Source organism: Nymphaea colorata, chromosome 5 (assembly GCF_008831285.2).
Source record: "Nymphaea colorata isolate Beijing-Zhang1983 chromosome 5, ASM883128v2, whole genome shotgun sequence".
In the NCBI taxonomy this organism is placed as follows: domain Eukaryota; kingdom Viridiplantae; phylum Streptophyta; class Magnoliopsida; order Nymphaeales; family Nymphaeaceae; genus Nymphaea; species Nymphaea colorata.
Window position 1 is genome coordinate 18,449,863 of NC_045142.1, and position 22,159 is coordinate 18,472,021.

The 22,159-nt window shown below is 37.6% G+C and overlaps 2 protein-coding genes across 4 annotated transcripts; one reads left to right on the plus strand and one right to left on the minus strand.

Moving 5' to 3' along the window:
- Nucleotides 1–32: 32 nt before the first annotated feature.
- Nucleotides 33–5,391, minus strand: LOC116254539 (uncharacterized). The gene is made up of 5 exons (XM_031629987.2): nt 4,924–5,391; nt 3,959–4,123; nt 2,340–2,403; nt 1,663–1,901; nt 33–920 (listed from the first exon to the last, which is right to left on the minus strand). The coding sequence occupies exons 1-5, from the start codon at nt 5,364–5,366 to the stop codon at nt 854–856; spliced, it is 978 nt and encodes a 325-aa protein (XP_031485847.1). The 5' UTR covers nt 5,367–5,391; the 3' UTR covers nt 33–853.
- A 1,426-nt stretch (nt 5,392–6,817) lies between these two features.
- Nucleotides 6,818–22,016, plus strand: LOC116254688 (protein ROOT INITIATION DEFECTIVE 3). Of its 3 annotated transcripts, XM_050078103.1 has the most exons (10): nt 6,818–6,986; nt 7,079–7,130; nt 7,257–7,508; nt 8,242–8,352; nt 15,194–15,327; nt 15,560–15,707; nt 18,247–18,446; nt 19,182–19,309; nt 20,595–20,833; nt 21,608–22,016. In XM_050078103.1, the coding sequence occupies exons 1-10, from the start codon at nt 6,916–6,918 to the stop codon at nt 21,815–21,817; spliced, it is 1,545 nt and encodes a 514-aa protein (XP_049934060.1). In that variant the 5' UTR covers nt 6,818–6,915; the 3' UTR covers nt 21,818–22,016. The 3 variants fall into 3 exon arrangements, with proteins under 3 accessions (XP_049934060.1, XP_031486087.1, XP_031486088.1); XM_031630227.2 differs by lacking the exon at nt 7,079–7,130 and having other exon boundaries at nt 6,847–6,986; nt 7,178–7,508; XM_031630228.2 differs by lacking the exon at nt 7,079–7,130 and having other exon boundaries at nt 6,864–6,986.
- The last annotated feature ends 143 nt before the right edge of the window (nt 22,017–22,159 follow it).

Here is a 22,159-nt window from a genome sequence, read left to right on the forward strand (position 1 = left end):
AAATTCCTCTCCGGATTCAAATGCAGGCAATATAACAAAAATACTGAATTTTACCATTATATTTCAAGCTTAAGCTTTGAGTCCCACCACAGCACAATTACAAGACACACTACTACCAGAGTTTAAAAGAAAAATATAACTATTAAAAGCATTCTTACTGGAGGGTCCAAAAATATAACTGGGGGAGAAAGAGGAGACCCCACCAGGTGAAAGCCAAAGCCTCCACTCAACCCCTCACCCCCTTATGATACAAGACCTTGGGGTGCCGCATCCGTTATGCTTCAACTTGCACGTCATTAATCTCCCTTTTGCAGCACAAAAAGTTAATGCCCTGAAGATTGGCCACTTATCAGCCTTCACCCCATCCGTTGCGCCAAGCCCCTTGAGAATCCTCCTTATCCCTGCCTCCTTTTGTTAAGAAAATCCACTTGAGTCAACAGAAACATGGTCACACAAGCGGAGTAAAACGGCTTGGTTGTTGTCCCCGCCATGCCCAATTGAAAGAATTTTGAAGTCCAGCGAACATACTCCCCGAGCACCAATATGAACTAGCTTTCTAAGACCTCTCGTGTATAAGAACTAGCATACATAACTAAAATTCAATTTCTTGCATGAGAGAGACCGGGTATGGTATCTCTTCTAGTTTCTGTGTTTTCTTATCTTTCTGGTTCCGTCTACATGATTGCATCCATGGAGGCAAATCAGCCTTGGATTCAGATGGCATCCGGGGTGAAGGTATCCACTAGATTTTCAACTTTTTCAAGCATCAGAATTCCAGATCCAGCAATTAAACTCAAAATCCTGTAGCTTTACACAATCGGAGTCCAGGGTATCAAATCAATGAGTGAGCTGTTTATGATCGTCTGTACTCAACTACTGAATCATATGCTGCCATCGCAAGTGGACTCTCCGCAAAGCACCTGGAGAAAAATGGAGGGCATTTGTGCAAAAAAAACCAATCAGCGACGAGAAAATATCTTCCTTAACTGACATACTAATCCATCTCACAAGGAGAAAAAACAATGAAGTCGACAAATCATATCAAAGTGTAAATGCACAAAGCATGATGAATGGATCCAGTAAAGCATCCAATACTTGCTTTTGTAGTAAAAAAAAATAGTCACTGCCAAAACGAACTAATATCCTGTCAAATAATGGCAGGTTTGAAGATTCAATGAACATCATTTCTGCAGCTTTTTTGGTAGTATTACTAATGTTCCGTTAGCTGCTGTTAACAGTTTACTATGTAAAGAACTATTTGAGAAGAGATATACGATGCTTATCAGCATTCCAACATGATGCGGAAGTTATTTATCAATGTGTTTCTTCAGTGAACAAATTATAAGCAGAGCACACCCATGAAACGTATATGTATATAAAGGCATTGCTATTCTGTGCATTATATCTTGAATGGGTGGGAACCCTTTTTCTCTAAGGCCTGCTTGGTCACTCTTCACAAATTTCAAAAGCACTATCAAACTACATAAATACAGCTAGCACTGGTAGTACTACAGAATTGACAGATAACAGCAATATCTAATCAATCTGTTCACCAGAAAGAAAAAGATCCCTTACTTGAAATGTCACCTGATGAACTATAAATTTTTATCAGTTAGTCATGAGCCTTGTCAGTCACATTGTGAGAATGTTGAAGATACGAACCTTAGCTCATGCCAGAACAAATCTGCCTGTTCATGCAAGAATGGTCTCAATTTGTCAATACAAATGCCTTCGACATGACCCCGCAGGGAGGTGTTGTGTCCTTGGCAGGCTGACAACCACAATGAAGTGACAAAATGAACTAAAACTGATGGATCTGAATCTCCAAGAATAGCCTTCAATTCCCTTGCTATCCAAGATTCGAGATTCCGCTTCACTCTTACAGCATTTAGTGATGTACCCTACAGGAGCCAAAACAGACAATTAAGAAACCTATTTGTTCCACACTTTTTTTAGAATGCAGAACCCTTGAGAAAGAATAAAGTTACCCATAGAAAACTGATATTATTAAAATTCGTCAAATATCACCATATGTCAACTTATCAAATCTATAAAATGATCATGGGCATTAACAACTTGTAAGGAGAACTGACATGCTATGGTTCAAAATTATCCAATCAAAAGCCTTCTAAGTTTCTAGAACTAAACTAAAAATCTACACATCTGTAAAACAATAATATGGCATGAGAAAGAACTTCAAAGTTGTAATCTGCACGGGTGCATGCATGCAGACTCAATGAGTGAACACTTCCAAAAGAAGGCACAAATATTTTCTGCCCAGATACTCTGAGCTTCGTGGTAGTTACTCCTTGAAAAGAATGCACATCAAGCAGTAATACCAGCTCAGGAGAATGTTTTGAGTGGACGTGAGTGGGAATGGACTTTAGTCCCTGCTTATAGATGCTGCAAAAGAAGGAAGACAATCAGATCCCAGGTTAAGGCAATGAACCACAAATTTACAAGCAAAGACACTTTGATTTACAGTTACTTCTACTTTTATTAGAATTTACAAGTTAAATGAGGCCATTGGGGCTTGTGTGAGAGAAAATCTCTTAAGTCTTATCATCACTTGTACATATGTGTTGGAGAGACAGCGAGAGAGAGAGAGAGATGAGCTCATCATGGGAACGATTGGCCTTCACAATCACAGGCCTCAGCTTCTACCATGAGATAATTTCCACTGGAAGATATCAAAGTAGAAACTTCTAATCTCTTCAGCATTCTCAGTTGTAGGATTAAGGACAGAAAAACATTCTTCTGTAATAATAGGCAACACAGCTAATATTCCTGGAAGCAAGACAACACAAGTACAATAAGATGTGAAGAAACAATATGTTAGGAAAGACTGGAGACCAAACAGCCTTTAAGCAGTTGCAAAACAAAATTCATGAAGAGCCACATGTAAAAAATTGTTACAAAAATCAAAATGGTTTACTGAAACCTCATCAACAAGTATTCAAATATAGCATGTGGGACCATGAGTTGGACCATCACTCAGTTACTGATTGCAAATTTTGCATAAGACAGCCTTATCAAGGAAAAGTTTAGAACAAGAGAACATCTGGAAGATCAAGCTACTAAGGTTCCATGTGAGAAACAATTCTTGGAACTGCATGAATAAGACAAATCAACTCAAAATATTAGTAGTTAAACTAGTTGACAACACTGTCAAGTGGCAAAATTCAAATGTGTCAAAATATAAACCTAAAGAAAAAGGACTTACAAAACAAAAAGGTTGGTTTGGCCCATTTGTCACTATTCACCTTCAGTACAGGTGGCAGATATATATATAATTTTGGACACACAAAGTCAAAGGAACTAAATTTTACAAACCCTAGCATTATCTTACATCAAAATGCATCACAAAATCACGTTCTAAAACATGTAGAGAGCTTATGTTTTAGTGCTCAAGTAAATGTCCTTGAGCAAGGTTGCCAGCAAAGGTAAGTGAAAACATGTAATAAGTTGAGGCAGAATGGTAAAAATGTGTTCTATGTACAAGTGAAATTAGCACTATTGGGAAATAAATGAAAAACTTTGAGCCAAACAGCCTTCAAAATATAAGAAAGAAACAGATTCCCTGAAAATCAAGCACTCGTTACTTTAAAACTGGACATCCCAATTCATGTAATTTCCTACCAAAGTGTAACACGGCTCATGGATCGTGGGAATATGTTCCTTTTCTATTCCTTTGTCTGCCAAACAAAATAAAAAACAAAAAATGGTTTCCTACAGTCCTTCCACCAACAGTCGCTTTAGAACTTCTGAGTCAGGATTTACCTCTCGTTCTATGCACTAGAGTAAAAACCGGAAATTTTGTCAGCAAAAATAAATCCTACTGGGGAAACAGTTTGCTGCTTCGCAGCTAGAAAATCGTAGCATGATGGGTAATATAGAATCAGCCAATGAGGAATATCGACATGCTTATCTATTATGAAAAATCAAAGATACAACATACCTAGAACGCCAACGAAGAGCTCTTTCCCTAACTAGTTGTGCTTCTTCAAGCCTCTGCCTCTCTGATAACACTGTGTTTCGAGATCTCTCAAAAGATCTGCGCCACGGCAAAGGTCTGGAACGCTGATTAACACTACGAATACGGTGTCTAGCTTCATTTAACAGCCTGCATACATAGGGAGCAAATACATGAAATGAGATACCATATTCCATGCCATGACTTGATGGACATTGGTGGTCAACTCTCAATGTAAACAGAGTATGAGACGGATTGGTGACAGTAAATTATGGTGAAGAGGATCGCCTTGGTTGTGTGAATCACAATATGCCCTATACATAAAGATTCGTATGCGCGAACATTAATAACAGCTATGCAATGTTTCACATGAAACTCGCCGTTAACAAATTGAAGTACATGCACACTGAGTTCCAAAAACAAGGCATGCCCACACGAGGCTTTACTTTTAGTTATCTCCTAGTTGGCCAAAATTGTGTAAAATAGGCTGGTTCGCACAAAATCGATGTACCAAAGACCGATCCCAGTATGCTTGCGCAAATGATCCGCCACTGGTACTAAAAGTGACAATATAGAATCTTCAAAATTATGTTGGACTTTTTCCTCGACAAATAGAGGAACCAAATGATTGATGCTTTCCAAATGATAAATTATACAAAACTCCACCCGCAAGCTCCAGAGATGGAAATGAAATTTTCAGGCTGACAAACTAATGAACTAAACTGAAATGAAAGTTGTACACAACGACCACCTCTTCGCGAAATTTTTAGACCGAGGCATTGTGAAAACAGAATCATAGTCTCACTCGACTAAAAATCACGGTAGTCTTGGTAACCGATGTTCTCGTTTGTCGTCAGAAAATCCAAAAAAAGTAGTGTGTAATTTATGGTTGTAGTTTTTCGGTACATGAAACTGGACCAATCATAGCTTTTTCGCCGCGAATTGCATACCTTCGCGACGCGATTTCGCTTCTTTCGCCCCTAACCACGGCTTTATCTTTCTTCTCCGGGAGAGCCGGGAGTTTCTCTTCCTCGAATACATGCTCCGATACCTTGATGTCCCGAAACCACCGATCGAACTCCCGATTACAGAGCGGACAGCTCCGGCGGAACTCGCTCCATCTGCGGATGCATCCGACGCAGAAAGCGTGGAGACATCCGCGGACAACGGCTGCTCTCCGCTCCTCGACGCGGCCGAGGCAGATGGGGCAAGATTTTTCTCGGATTGCTTCCTCCAGCCGCTCAATCGGAGGATCGACCAGTTCTCCTCTGACGGGCGACACCTTGGGGTTGTGGGACGAGGACGGGGCGGAGGCCGCGGCTGCGGCCGACGGCGAGAACGCCCATACCTTCATCGAAGGAAGCCAGACGAACTCCCCGTCGGAGGACGCCATTCTCTCTCCCTCTCTCTCCAGTTTGGCGTGGTCCTAGTAAACCTATTTAAACCCGTAAAACTGGAGATATAAATTCTTTGGGGCTGCTTTTTTCATAATTTCCAAATAAATCAACTTTGGTCATTTCGTAAACAAATAGCACTTTTTTACACGTATTGTCAAATAAAGCTGGGAGCGAAATTTCATTAATTCGAAATGTAAAAAAATGTGCTTAAGTAACCTCGCAAGATTTGTATATATAAATAATTTATTTTTGTAATTAAGATGAACGTAAACTAGTTTTATTATAGATTATAGCTAAATAAAAAAGCACGAAGGTGGAAATATTCTATATTTGTCGCCGTCGCCGAAATATGCCTGGCGCTTCTCGATTTGTCGATGAACGTTTCAGCTGACCAGTGCACAAAATCATAGACTTAACTCCCTGTCCTTTCCAGACGATTTGCTTTGAATAGTTCTCCCAATGTTGTTTATAAACTAAAAAAATATTTGCTGTTTGCATCAAAATAAAATGGGAGGATATATGTTTTTTTAGGTTAGTTCATTCTTACAATTATGTAAAAGTGGATAAACTCATATGTGAGTTGAAGTATAATAAATAGCGTCATTCTGAAATATTAAAAGTAGTCATAAACCTTTGAGCAAGGAGGAGGAGAGAAAGGCCTTTGGCATCCACTCTAACGGTAGATTAACCATGACTCATAAGAGATTGTGGTGCAGCGAAACTGATATGTCATCTTTAGGTTATATATGAATAAAACTCTGAAAAAAATTGGTTCTATAAATACCAAGTTATAGGAAAACTAGGTTAAAAATTCAGTTTCGAATACCTGAGTTGGTTAACAACACGAAGTTATAGAAAGATTTGAAAGGGACAAAAAATCAGTTTGCCCTTCAAATATGGGGAGACAAGATTTTCAAGTTATTTATAGAGACAATTTATCATGACAGAGGTTACGAATACTATGTTTAAGCAAAACCCAATTTTGAAGTCTTTCAAATGTGCATAAAATGTCAAATTTTAGGCAAAATCATATTTTGTCTAAAATTTGGTTTTGTGCTATCATCGAAACCCCGTTAGTGTTGGCAATGCAGCAATTTATTTGTTAATTTTTTGTGACTCAATAAAATTAAATCTCTATTTTTTTTTACTAAAAACACGGACAAAATACATGGAGATTAATTATGTTAAAGAAATTGACATTTGAAACTTTTGAATCAGGCCATATAATGCAATAAAAAACTTTATTATTGCAAACCAACTTACATTGCCTTCTTTCATTTATGTAATATAAACAAAGGTGATCTGTAATATTGTTTTCTTTCATTTTCTTTTTTTCTAAACTTACGTTTATAATAATCAAATTTATTTCATTTTCCGCCACACTCCCCCGTCCGTCCATTTATTTTCTGTCAATTTACTTCATTCCCTTTCCATGCAAACGAGGCATAAAATCCATTCCCGCCCATCACAGACCCGACCTAGTTCGCGCCGCGGCCTTGAGTCTCTTGCGTGGGTTTTTCACTGGGGGGGTCACTCGTAGGGTGAATGCAGACTGGCGGCGACCGTGCGCTTGTGTCGCCGACCATCCACCGGTTTCTGCTTCCGAAAACAGTGAGGTAACCATCTTCTTTTTCCTCCGCTTCCATTTTTTCTTTTGTTTGCTGGATTATCCGGTGGTCAAGTTGCTTATTGAGGGGTCGTGGCATAGAATTAGGTCGAAGCTGCGATTCCTGCAGGCTGCAGTAACTCGTCCTCTATATGTACGCTGTTGAAATTGAAATCCATCTGATATCTTATATTTCTTCAGGTCCTAGGGTAATTTGTTCATCTCGGTGTTTCTTTTTTTTGTCTTGGATCGATCCAAAACTTGAGGTCCGTCACAACAGAATACCACCTCCAAAATGTACAGCCGAGACCTCAATATCGCCACCTTGGGCGCCAACGAGATCATAATCGCTGCTTCAGATATAGACTCAGAGATGTGCTGCTGGGACCTCTTGTCGGGTGCCGTCCGCTTCCGTCTTCGGCCATGCGCTTCCTCTCCCCATGCCATCGCTTGTGTTGGGGGTTGCTTTTTCGCAGCCTCGCAGGTTCGAAAGGCTGCTAGCAGTTCCGTCTTCTATTGGCCCTGGAACAAGGTGCTTCTCGTTCTCCTTCATCTTCTTTTGTTCTTTTGAGCTGATCGGTTGATGGGGGTTCCCAACAACCTAGGCTTGTCAAGTCCACTCTATTCTCATTGCTGAATAATTAATGGTTGATTTTTTATTTTTTTTATTACTGCCATTTAAAGCTTGAGAGTCCAGATGACCTGTCTTCCTCTACTGAGTAGGTGGGAAAATTGATGTGTTTGACACTCAAGGTCATTATTGAGAACACTAGTTTTAGTGTGCTTTTACTTCTTAATATGGTGAATTGTTTGGATTGGTATCCCACGTGACACATTGAATTGCTTTTCAAGCCGTGGGGAACATTGACTCTTCTACTATAATCTATTTAAAATCGTGACCTGTGTGGACTAGTTCGACTGTCGTTTACAACCTTGATTTTTGGATATTAATACTGCAGCATTTAATTGTTATAATTTAGAAACTCTTGTTTTTGCAGTTTATGTTAATGCCTCGCTTGCCGTCACGTCATCTTTTGAGTTCGTTTTTTTTTATTCTTACTACCCGCTGCTGTTATTTCTGCCAATTGACGTTATTTTTTCACGCTAAATCTGGTCTGGTTATGTCTGATTGTTTTTGACAAATGTCTTTATCTTGTTTTGGCTTAGTGATAAAGGCATAAAGGTGATGATGCTTGTACTCATGTTTATAGCTGTTGTGGCCTAACATTAGCCTATGTCTAATTCACCTGATTTTTGTTGTCTAGTCTCAAGCAGAAACTAGGAGCTTTGTCGAACCAATCAAACCTCTTTCTTCCAATGATGATGGCACGTATATAATTGGTGGAGGGCGTTCTGGAGCCATTTACCTGTGGGAGGTAATGCAACTAGCTTTTGCTTTCTTTTTCTGGATATTATTGTTGGTTGGTATACAAATATATGGAAACTATTATCTCAATCAACAGAATTCTCAGATTCTGAGTCTTAGCTATGGATGAATTAACTTGAGCTGCATCCACATTTGTTGTGTCTGTCTCTGATCTCTTATTTAGTGAGTATAATTCCTAAACCCTCAAAATAAGCTTATTTAAAGTCTATACTTTGTTACCTCCTAATTTGTAATGTATCCAGTAACATCTGAGTTGGACCTTACTTTGGGACTTTCATGTTAAAGATTCGTATCCACCTTGTGTATCCAAATGCCCAAATAGTAGATCAATTCACTGAGAAATGGATTTAAACATTATTTTATGAATTATTCATGCCCTTAAACTTTTTTGCATATTTCAGGTTTGTGCATAAAGCAGTCTCTTGTCCTTAAAAGATTGATAAATGATTTGTTGAATAATGTTGTGTTAGGTGGTGTTTTGAATATTTAATAGTTTTAGGAATAGCTCTTTATTAATAATTTGTTTTAGTCTTGGACTTATTTTGTAATTTGTTGGTTTCATCCTAATTCTTCTTTAACACGAGACTAGGGTAGATTAATAAGAATTGTATAGAGTTTTCTTTTTCTCTCTCTCTCTCTCTCCCCTCCTTCTTCTCTTCTCCCTTATGGCCTCACGCAACATGGTTTCAGAGCACAGTCCTTCTTCGGACAGACACCTATTTCTCTTCATAGCCATCCTCATCGTACCCATCTTCTTCCTCTTCTTCTAATCTCGTTGTGGGTAAAACAGTTGGATCGTGCATATTGGGCTCGATGTACAGTTTTCTCAACAACAAAAAATCAAAACCCTAGATTGATGCCTTGTTGAAGTGGACGTGGACGCAATTGTGAACATGTACAGTTGTTATCCAAATTCAGTCTTGTTATCTCATGGATTATGAACAATGTGTAGTCTGATATTGCTCCTACCCTTTCTTCCGACATGACTGCCAAACACATGCGGACATTCTTGAGGCAGAGTTATTCTCATGACAAGAATGTTTCAAAAATTTTACAAGTCGATGAGGAATTACTCAAATTGCGGCAAAGAGACTTGGAATTGTCTCAATACTTTACTTCAGTTAAAGCAGCGTACGAACAATTGAAGACCCTTCAACCTCCTTGTTAGGCATGCTATAAGACTCATCTTGAACAGACAATGGTGGCAAAGTTTTTGGTTGGTCTGTCACCTAAGTTTGAGGTAGCTAAAGTATAGATGCTTACTGGAGCAAAGATTCCAAATCTTGTTGAGGCATATAATAGACTCAATAGATTGGTTGTATCTCTCTCTCAGCCCCAAAGTGAGGCTCCTGCTGCTGCTTTAGCCGTGTTTGGAGGGCGTGGACAGGCCACAAGGGGAAGAGGCTTAGGTCGTGGGGTAGGGGGTAGAGGGAGATTTCAATGTACATATTGTGGAAAATTGAGACATTTAGAAGATAGGTGTTGGGACAAACATGGTCGTCCTGCTTCCACTTCTCAGGGTAGATGTTTTAATACTTTAGGTGGCAGAGGGCCTTCACTTCTTAGATTCCTGTAGGTTCTACCCAAGTTGCTAACACCACTTGGAGAGACTTCTTCCGTGACGACTCTTGATAGCTCTATTGTGACCATGAGCAAGGTAGAGTATGATATGCTTATGGCTCAGTTGTCTCTCCTTGCCACGACGTCTGCAGCTGTCTCCTTTGTTGTGGTGGATTCTTCTTTATCTGTTGGTAGTACTTCTCGTGAACTAGGTACCGTGTGGATTGTTGATTCTGGGGTTTCGAAACATTTTTGCAGTCAGCCTTACTTATTTACCTCATTGCATCGTTTTTCACAACGTCAACATGTTAGACTTGCCAGCGGGAGGTTTTCTCCTATTATGGGAGTTGGGGATGTGAAATTCTCTAGTTCTGTCTTTCTTTCCCATGTTTTATATGCTCCAGAGCTTCCTGCTAACCTTCTGTTTGTTACTCAGTTGAAGAATGATTAGTATAGCCATATTTGATCTTGGTTCATGCCTTTTTTAAGACTTGTAAACTGGGAAAACAATTGGCGGTGGTCGTGAGCACAAGGGAGTTTACATATTGTCGGAACCAGTGAAGATTGTGGCATCTATTGCTCTATCTAAATCTACCTCGTATCAATGGCATCTTCAATTATGTCATCCATCAATGTCCAAGCTACGTGGTGTCTTCCCTAATATTTCCGTGTATGAGTCATTTCAGTGTGAGGCCTATCAATTAGGCAATCACACTAGAAGTAGTTTTCCTTCCAGTATTAGCCCGTCTAGTCATGCTGTTTTGATCTTATTCAAGTTGATGTTTGGGGGCCTAGCCAGGTTGTAAACCGGGCCAAGTTTAGGTAATATCTTGCCATTGTTGATTATTTTTCTTATCTTAGTTGGGTGTTCTTGTTAAAAGATAGGTTTAAAGTTATTTGTATGTTTCACAATTTCATTATTGAAATAACTCGGTTTGGTTCTATTGTCAAAACCATTTGCAATGATAATACTTGTGAGTTCAAATCCAATACATTGCTGCACTTTTACACTAAATATGGAATTTGCCCTCAATTTACTTGTCTCTATACTTCTCAACAAAATGGTATTGCTGAACGTAAATGTCGCCAGTTACTTGATATGGCTCGTACTCTCATGTTACATAGCTGTGCTTCGACTCAATTTTGGGGTGATGCCATTCTCACTGCATGTTACCTGACTAACTGTTTTCCATCATCATCTATTGACAATCAAATTCTTATTCAATTTCTCTATCCAAATAGAACCCAGTTTTCTCTTCTGCCAAAAGTCTTTTGGTGTACTTGCTTTGTTCATATCCTTGACCCCAATAGAGACAAACTTGGTGCTCAGTAAATTAAATGTACTTTTATTGGTTATCCAAAACACCAAAAGGGTTATATCTGTTTTGATTCCCATGCTAATAAGCAGTATATCAGTGCAGATGTTACATTCTTTGAGTCACATCCTTATTTTCAGTCTACTTCACCACTATCGGACATGTCGTCATCTACTCCTTTACCTATACCACCATTTCCCTTGCAGTCTACCCCTTGTGATTCTCCTCTAAATGTCAGCAGATTCCATGATCCTCCACTGGTATACACTCACCGACATGCTTCTACTCATGACTGCCTACCAGTTGCTTCTCAGGATGTAAGTATACCTGACCTCACTAATCCCCTCCTCAGGATGCTTTTGAAATATCTTTGGACTTACCTATTGCCTTACGCAAAGACAAAAGAAAGTGCACTCTTCATTCTATCTTTCAGTTTGTTTCTATTGATAGTATTGGCGGTAGCCTGCAACAATTTGTGTCAACCTTGTCAGTGCACTTTGTTCCCTCTAGTCACTAGCAGACATTACTTGACTAGAAGTGGCGGCAAGCTATGCAAGATGAGATAGGGACTCTACTGCAAAGGGGGACATGAAACTTGGTTGATCCCCCTTTTGGTTGTGATGTAGTTAGTTCCAAATGGATTTTTACCATAAAGGTATCTATCCAATGGTTCAGTGGAGCACTGCAAAGCCCACCTTGTAGCAAAAAGGTATACACAAACATATGAGTGTCAATTTCTTTGAGACCTTATGGCCAGGTTGGGGACCATACGTCTTATTGTGTCAGTTGCTGTACATTATGACTAGCCCTTATATCAGTTGGATGTCAAAATGCTTTCTTATATAGAGATCTCGGTGAGATTGCTAATATGCGGCAGTCTCTTGGCTTTGAATGTCAGGGGGAGTGTGGTAAGGTGTGCAGGTTGAAGAAAGCTATATATGGATTGAAACAAAGTCCTCGTGCTTGGTTTCACAAATTTTTCGAAAGTGTGTTAGAATGTGGCTTTAAGAGGTCTCAACTGGACCATTCATTGTTAATCAAGAAAGGATCTAAAGGTACAGTTGTGCTAGTGGTGTATGTTGATGATATTGTTTTGACAGGTGAATGTGAGCAGGATGTAACACTAACAAAGGAATTTCTACAAAAACACTTTGTTGCCAAAGATCTTGACTAGCCACGGTATTTCTTTGGCATTGAAGTTGCTTGTAGCAATGAAGGAGTGGTGTTATCACAAAGAAAGTATGTTCATGATCTTTTACAGGACACAAAGATGCTAGGAGCTAAACCTGCAACTCTTCCTATGAACCCACAGCTACATCTATATGATGATGACTCGGAAGAGATAGCTTCGCTAGCCTACAGTTTGTTGATTGATAAGCTTCTTTATGTGGCAGTGACTCGACCAGATATTAGCTTTGTTGTGAGGAAACTAAGTCAATTCATGAAAAGATAAAAAAAGTCACATTTGGATGCAGCTATGTTGATTGTCAAGTATTTAAAGTCATCTCCTGGCAAAGGCCTTTTCTTCAAAAAAGGTACATCTATTGATGTTGAAGCTTATAGCGATACAAATTATGCCTGCTTAATTGATGACAGGAAGTCTACCACAGGGTTTTGTGTGTTTGTAGGAGGAAATCTCATATCTTGGAGGAGTTAGAAACAAAATGTTGTTTCTAGGTCCAATGGAGAGTCGAAATATCGTGCAATGGGTCAAATTGTTGCCGAAATGACTTGGTCTAGATCCTGACTTGAGAGTCTTGGTATTTCTACTTCTATACCTATGAAAATGTTTTGTGATAACCGGGCTGCCACCTACATTGCCAATAATTTCATATTTCATGAGAGGACAAAACACATTGAAACATACTTCAATTACATTCGTGATATGGATCGAGGAGGAATCATCTCCACCATACATGCAGCCTCAAAAGATCAAGCAGCTGCTATCTTTACTAAAGCTTTGCCTATTGCGGAGTTTTATAGATGTTGTGATAAGCTGAGCATGATTAACATCTATGCTCCAGCTTGAAGTTGAGTGTTGAATAATAATTATGTTAGGTGATGTATTGAATATTTAATAGTTTTAGGAACAGCTCTTTATTAATTGTTTTAGTCTTGGACTTATTTTGTAATTTGTTGGTTCCACCCTATTTCTCATTTAATATGAGATTAGGGCAGATTAATGAGAATTGTATCGAGTTTCTCTCTCTCTCTCTCTCTTCTCTTCTCCCTTCTGGCCTCACGCACCATGATTAATTTGGTTGGCTACAAGATCATGCAATATTGAATACATGTTTGATTTGAAGTCTGATCTGTCATGGAAGAACCAGCTTTTTTATAACAGGACCATCCAAAGCAGTATCAACCTAGTAAAGCTGGTTTTGCTTGGTTCTTGTAGGCAACTTAAACCAGCATGTGAATTGAGTCTAAATGAGAATCATGATTCCCATGAAGCAAAATCAGGATCTCTCAGGAATCTTCTCTCGTGATTGGGAATTATGGGATTCTTCATTCCTACAGTATGGCTTCCTACCCAAAAGTTCATACTTTTTGGTGTGTCGTATCAGCTAGAGTATTGATTGAGGTATAGTTTTTCAAAACCTCCACTTCGACCCTTTTATTTCTTCTTCAAATTTTCGTTTTTTTTTTATCTTCTCACAATCTTTTTTTTTTTCTGGTTGAATAGGTAAGCAGTTAGTTCTCACTTCTTAGCAAGGCCTTTTTGTACAATCTCTTGGCTATGCTTGCCTAGAGCCTGAACTGATGGAATTAATTAGATTAAAAACATGCTTTTGTCTATGGTGGGGCCAAGTCCTATTTTTTTCTAAGTTTAAAAAAATTAATGGCTAAAATTCAAATTACCAAAACTTGAGAGGTAGGGGGCAGTGGCCTCTGCCAGCCCCCCCTTCCCTTCCCCCTGTCTATGACAATGATCTTAAACAAATGTAAAGTTATAAGACCAATACTCATACAATGACAGCAAGATTGACAACATGAACTAATAGTAGCAACTAAAAGTAGTCAATCAACAAGTAGCACATCCTTATGTCCAGTCATTTCCTTTTCTGTTTCTCTTCCTGGTCTTTCCCTTTTGCCTCTTGCATCCTTGTTCTTTTCTTATTCTTGCTTTGCTTTGTTTCCCTGTTGTTTCTTTTCTTCTTACTTTCTTCCCTCCTATTTTTTCCTTCCTTTCCTTTTACTTCTGCCCTTTCCTTCCATTTTCTCTTTTTCCTTTCTTCCGTGCTTCTTTCATTCAGTCTTTGCATTACAAATTTTGTTCCTCAAACCATGTTTTGTAGCAGAATGTTTGTGGTTTTTTAATATTGTTTTAACATTAAAAATTATTTTTTGAAATGATTTGAAAACATAGCATAGACAATTTTGGGTCTTTTTGTAGCTATAATGTCCTTGTATAAATGTGGGCAATAATCTGAAAATAGCAAAATATTCACTCATTGATATCATTATGGTTTGTTTAACATAAAAAATGGTGTTGGCTAAGGGTGTGTATTTGTGTGTATGTATGTATATACTATATACACTGCAGCTTTTTAATAAGTTTCTTTGCTATAACTTAGGTATTAATATATGCATCATTTACTTCTGACATGGTGAAAATGATATAGCATATACATGCAGTGTATTTTGTATATAATAATCCAGTGTCACAAGCAACAAGCACATAGATCACATGCATGAATGGCTCAGTTGAGTCAATCGATGAATCAGTTCTGTCAGCCGATTTTGGTTACACCTTGGATTGCTTGGACATGGTTCAGCTCAGTTGACTCACCAAGTTTCAGTCTCTGGCTACTTCAGTAACTCAGTTTCTCTTTAGCTAAGGGATCTACGAGCAAATGAATAACAGAATAAAGGTGTAACCTGTTGGTTCATAAATGCAATTTCCGGTCCAATTTCTATGTACTATTTTTGAGCTGACTTTACTTTTCCTAGGTTGCAACTGGCAGACTTCTTAGAAGGTGGGCAGCTCATTTTAAAGAAGTTACTTGTTTGATTTTTTCGGATGATGGATCACTCATCATTTCTGGCTCTGAAGATGGATCAGTGAAAGTATGGTCAATATTAAGGTATGAGAACTTTCTTTTAAGTTTTAACATATTCTGATGCTCTACAACTGTCATGTGGTGTACAACCATATTCATAGTATTTGTCATATCACTCCTGAACTTCTAATTAAGATGATGCTAAATAGTGAAGTGTTTGTTTGGCATAGCTCAATGCATGATCGCTAGGACTTTTTTTCATTCATTGCAGAATACACTATGATATGCATTTTCGTCTGTTTGATTTGATGTACAGGTTATTGGATGATGGTGGTAACCTGCAACATGAACACCCATATGAGCATAGGTTTCATGGACATACTTTGCCTGTTACTGACGTAGTTTCTGGTTATGGGGGATGTAATGCCATAATTATTTCTTCTTCAGATGACTGTACTTGCAAGGTCAGGTATGCTTTGGTAACCTGTTGCTTTTCATGTCTAGAAGAAAGAAGATGATATGGCTGATTTCCTACTTTCTGGCAATTGACATTGTTGGAATCTTCAAAAGTTGAACATGTCTAATTTGACAACAACTGCACTAGAAAAATGCAATATCTAGCTGAAAAGGTAGCACCAATTGAAAAGGAACATGAAATAAGGAAAAACGTGAGGAATTATAGCCCCAAAAAAGAAAGAAGAAGAAGAAGAAGAAGAAGAAGAAGAAGAAGAAGAAGAAGAAGAAGAAGACTTTTAAAGATTCCATTGATGTCCACATTTGGTTACTATTCCTTGTTCCTTTTTGGTAAGAACGTAAGGCCTTTTTTTTAAAAGGTTGTCATATATGTATTATCCACAACTTGTGGAACATATATAAAGTTTACATACACATATGCATATAGAGTTTAAGTAAGCTATTGGGCAGAAAAGGGATGAACAAGGTTTTTCCATTTCACAAATAAAGTTTCATGCATATATTTTACATTTCTTAGGCTAAGAAGTCTAATAGTCCACATGTCTATGTGTGTAAGCTACAAGTTTGAGTGTTGAAGTTGACTCTGATACCAATCATAATTACAGTTCAAAAACTGACTTGATTGCGCAGTTTCACAGATCTCAACCTGTCTGGTAGCTGCATTTGGTTTTTATATGTATATATATATAATTATGTATATATATATATATATATATATATATATTTCACATTTGATTGTTGCATAGCTGTTTGACCATTTTTGCAGAATGACCATTTTTCACTAGCTGACTTATGTATGTGATTAAAATATCCAAGCTTATATATTCAAATTATTCCTTCTGATCCAATGTGTGGATCACATTGTGTAGGAATCCAAAATCAAATATTCTATTTTTTTGTGGTTCTTATTCTGAAAAAAGGAAGAAGAAGAAAACGCACACGCGTGTATGTGTTAGCCTGTACATCTTTATATGTAACTTCTCTATATGTCTGTATTTACATGTATGTTTATAACGTTAACAGGTCTCTTTCTATATGTGTTTTTCTTGTGTATCTGTTTGTCCTTGTATGTTTTTTGTACATGTGATTGTATGTCATTGCTTTATTTCAATTTTTTTTTAGCTGACTGACTCGGTCTGACTTGGACCTCCTGGGCTCGAATAGGGCCTTCTTTGGGTCTTAAGTAACTCTTATCCGACTTCCAGTTGTGAAAACTCAGAGGTTGGTTAGTAATTTTAAAGATATTTGTGAAGGTGGAGAAAGTAGATTAAGGTAAACATACATACTCAAACCTTGATACTTGAAAACATGCTCACATGTTAGTAAAAGTGTTAACCAAGTGGCTTATTGACTTTTTATGAACCAAGAAACAATCCTTACATGCATAGAAAATCTTAGTGATGAGTTGGGTGCCTGAAGCTTCTGCCTCTTATGGGAATTCATTTGCTGAGGAGTTGGTCTGTGATTGGGAAATTAAGGAACTTGTTTCCCAAATTATAAAAGGCATGCTTTTAAGGACATTAATTTTTTAATATGTAACTTGACATTTAGTGTGCACAGTAATGAATTTTTACAACTTCTTATAATAACACTATGTTGGTTGGTTGATTTTAAAATTTAAACTGAATTGTAATCCTCAATTGGCTCCTATGTCACATGGGTGTGGGGAGCGGGTGCCAGCTATGTCACCAGGGTGCGGAAACCCTGGTGACGCACCCGCGTCGACGCGACGCGGGTGCGGATTCGAGTGCGGGTGCGACCCAGATTCGCACCCAACCCGCACCACGTTAATTTGAGTTTTTTTTTGGTTTTTTTAATAAATTTGATATTATTAATATATAATAATAATAAATTAATAATAAATATTCTTGCGGCACCGCCGTACCTGAATTTTTTGAGATGTGCCGCGCCGGCACCGGCACCTGTACCCGCATCTTGGTGACATAGGGTTCCGGCAAGTCTCCATTTTTTGCAAGTTCCAAAAAAAAAATTGGGTGTGGGTGCTGCGAGAGCATATATATATATATACATATATATATATACGTGTATATGTTATTTTTTATATAAGTAATCTTATTTGTCTATATTTTTAAACTTTTTTTTTTGTCAAGGTTACCTTAATCTCATACAAAATTCATTTTTTTTAAAAAATAAAATAAGGGGAGAGAGAGAGAAGAGGGAAAAAAGAAGAAGGAAAGATAGGAGAAGGAAAAAAAATGAAAAATAAAACAAGAGAAAGAAGAATGAGTGCGGTCAGCAGCACCCAATTCAGTTTGACCAAGTTGGGTGCCGTGTCGGGCTGCACCCGCATCAGTGCGGGTGCGCCACCATAGTTGGTGCACCCTTGTGACTTATTTGGCACTATGTTGAATTCTTGTTTCCAGCTTCATATCCATCTAGGAACCCTTTGTGGTGTCAAATTCAGAATTTGTATTCTATGTATGGTTTTTCTGGTAAAAACAAATATTAGAATTTTGCCAATATGTAGTTTTTTTTCCCCTCAACATGCTTTCCATGATGACATTATAGGTCTGGAGCTTATCACTGGGAGTTCTATTGAGGACCATTTCCTTCCCAGATAAAGTTGCAGCAGTAGCGTTGGAGCCTGGAGAATATGCATTTTATGCTGCTTGCAATGATGCAAACATCTATATTGGTGCACTTAACTGCGGGAATAGCACTGATAGCATTTACGGGAAGGATATTATTGGCATGTTGTCTGATCACAGGTTTTCATCATTACTTATTGGCTAGCTCAATTTCATGTTGTTTCTCAGAGATCCTAACTATGAGGAATTTCTGTTTCCTATTTGCCTATGTCAATAAGATTTTAATTGGAAACATGTGGTATCATGAGTTGTTGAAATACTGAAATGCCAGGTATATTCACTATCCATTCTCAAATCTTTCGACTACTTGTACCCAATATCTGAATGAGTTCATTTTGTTTGTGGGCTCAACTAACTAATTCAAAGGATTCCTTTTTGTTGAAAAAAATTCAGATGCAAAGAATAAGGGAAAGGAACATAGCTATCTTCTAGTTTTTGGTAAAATATAATGCTAACATCTCATAATACCGTGTTATGTTCAAAAGGAGAAGTCATGAAATTTTCAAGTTTCTAATCATGAAGAAATTTAAAAAGAAAGAAGTGCCACATCAGACTAGCAGATGTATATTGAAGTTTTTTACCTATTTATTTGTTTTTGTCATATCAAAACTATGTTGTGATATATATATATATATATATATATATATATATATATATATATATATATATATATATATATATATATTGGCTTACCAATAGAAGCACTAATATAGCTACAATATTGTTAATTGCAGTGACTGATATAGGTCATTAGTTGCTCATTTTATAGTGTGGTGTTGCTTCTTTTTTTGAGATTTTGTATGTCCTACTGATATGTTCACATTTCGTTCGCCTTTGATACTTATACATCAACAGTGAAGCTGTTACATGCTTGGCATTGAGCATAGATGGAGTTACCTTGGTTTCAGGATCAAAGGATAAAACTGTTCGTGTATGGAACACCATAACTCGGCAGGTTCTTCGCATTCTTAAACATGATAAAGGTACACTATCAGGCACGGTTAACTAGAGTCTGGTGTTCACTTGTAGTGAACTTTCTCATTTGCTGTCTATCAGTTCCTCAACAGGGCCTAGTTTCACTTGCGGAAAGAGATCTCTTCCAGCTGATTGTGTGGCCTGTTAATGTGTTTTACATTTTTAACTGGAAGATATATCTTGATTAAAAAATTAAACAGAATCTATTTTTCTATGGCTGACTTTATTATGATTAAAAGTTAAAAAATTGAATCTGTTAGTGGTCGTTGTGATCTTATTTTGATTAACTCTGAGTCTGTTTTAATGGGCTTTTGTTGGTGCACTAGTTTAAGGATCATCTTTTTATGTTGTGTAATAGGATTTATTCTTTCTTGCTTGGAATTGACATTTGATTTTAGTGCGTTTGATGGAGATATCCTTCTGTTGTTTGACAACTTGTTTTTGTGTATATGATGAATATATAAGCCAAAGGTTTGAAAGCTTAGAACTATCTATACAAGCGGAGTTTGGATATATGACTTCACATACATTATCTCCATAGACAACTCTATCAAATGAGCCTGTGACTTGGCTGACTTGGTGGAACTGCAATTTCTGGCTGGGCCAGTCCATGACTTGGCGATCTTGTAAACTTCATGGTTTTCCTATTTTTTGGCCAGGTTGATGATTGATTCAGCTGGGTCAATTCATCTGACTTATCTCAGTTTTCAAATTCCATTCCCACTCAAATTATTGAAGTAATATTTAGATGACCTTTTCCACCATTTGACCTGTTCATGTGACAAATGATCTTGGGTTAAGTTATCCGACTACTTTACCTGAGCTTGTTCTGGTGCTGTGCAAGTTTCATGCATTGCCTTGCTCATTCCAATTTTCTTTGTCTTTCAATATACATGTAGAAAATGAGCAAGAAACATGAAAGAAGCTATCTTATCTTATTAGGATCCAATGCAGTTTTTCTGCACCAGGGACTTGTACAGAATGAAGAAAAAACATGAGAATTTGCATTTTTAGGCTTTAAGCTTTAAGATGAATGAAGTTCATGTTTGTACTTTGTCAGAATGAAGAAAAAACATGAGAATTTGCATTTTTAGGCCTTACGCTTTAAGATGATTGAAGTTCATGTTTGTACTTTGTCTCCAACATTTGCACAAAGTTTGTATTCTTAGCCTTTAAGAAGAATAGAGCTCAAGCTGTTATTTTCTTCTGACATTTGCATGAACTAGTTTCATCAATTGAATGTGCTCGTTTCTTTCATGGCTTTGATGAAGGTGCTTCGATGTGCACATGCAGGCCCAATTAGCAACATTCTTGTGATGAAACAACCAAGCTCATTGGGCAGTTCTTGGCTTCCAAACAGTCGATCCTTACCCCCACCACTGCATAGACACATAACACCTGAGGTGGGGCACCCTGATGATGGCCACGAAACCAACCCTCTTGTTTCACTGCAGCATCAGTATGCCAAGTCACTGGATGGCCAACTTTTCACTAGCTCTCATTTGATAAAGAATCAAGTTAAAGAACTTGAGGTTGTGCATTTTACTTTGCATCTCTTTCCTGTATTTCCATTTCCAAATATGTTGTTTATCTGTGCATTCTGCAGCTTCCAGTAATTGGTCTGAACTTCTGAGTAGCTTATGCTTTCTTTTCGTTGTTTTAGTCCATTTGCTGATACTGTGAACCATCCAAAATGCCAGCTATTTACTACTTGTACTCTGTAAATGCATGGAAAGGGCTAAAGCATCGGGAGACTTGGTTGCTTGATCTTCTAGACCATTTTTTTTGGGATGCCTAATGCGTTCATTAAAATTTTTAGGGGGCATTTGGTATATCCAGAATCATGGAATTTTAGAATCAAAATGCTCAATTTTTAAGAAATTGGAATTATTAAACAAACGAGGTATTTTGTTTCCAGAGTTAGGAAACTGAAACCTGGAAATTTGATTCCATTCTAGTATGAGGAGGAATTATGATTCTAGAATTTTCATTCTTGAATCAAAATTCCAAACCATCAAACACCCCCTTAATGTAGTTTGTAGTTCTTATAACCTGGTTTTCAGACCTGAGGTTAACCCTAGATGTTTCCATATAAGAAAAGCTGTGTTCGATGAGCTTTTTGATTGAAAGTTTTTTCCATTTATTTGGGTGCACTATGATCCTCTTCATTGTTCCTTTGCATTTCTTTCTTGTGTTCTACATTATGCAATTTGATTCAAAATCTGCAGTAAAGTATCTGTGCATTATTCCAACTGTTGAACGTTCATTTGGTAGATTTTGAGTTTTTTGTTTATTGGTGCTTTCAGAAACGGGATTCGTTGGCCAAAGTTAAAAGTGAAATGGGGAAGCTCAAGTCAGACCACAGCAGATCCCTGCAGGCGCTTAAAAGATGGAAAAATGTGTACGAAGATTTGCATAGTTTTTGCATAAATGAGTTAATCGATTCCTGCAAAGAAACAAGCAATGAAGAGATTACTACTGAAAGGACGGTTTTGGAAGAAATGAATAAGTCTTAGCCTCTTAGGTCACATGAAGGTGTTTGTCGTTCCAAATTTCGCAGGCAGCACCACACGCACTTCTTTCTAATCTATACCATCATGCAAAAAGCAAATTGCATTGAGCTGTTTTCAATTTTCATACTAAGTTTTGTTATTATTTTGTTAACTTATATAATTATTTGAAAAGCCAGTTTCTATATTTGATCATGTTGTTCCATTAGTTTTCTTATAATTCGCTTGAGATGCAAATGTAATAAACACCATAAACTCTCTCTTCCTCCCGTTGCTAATATATTCGTTAGTGTTCTCTTTTAATGGGTTTCTTGATGTAGCAGCATCACATGTTCTTTCCTTTATATT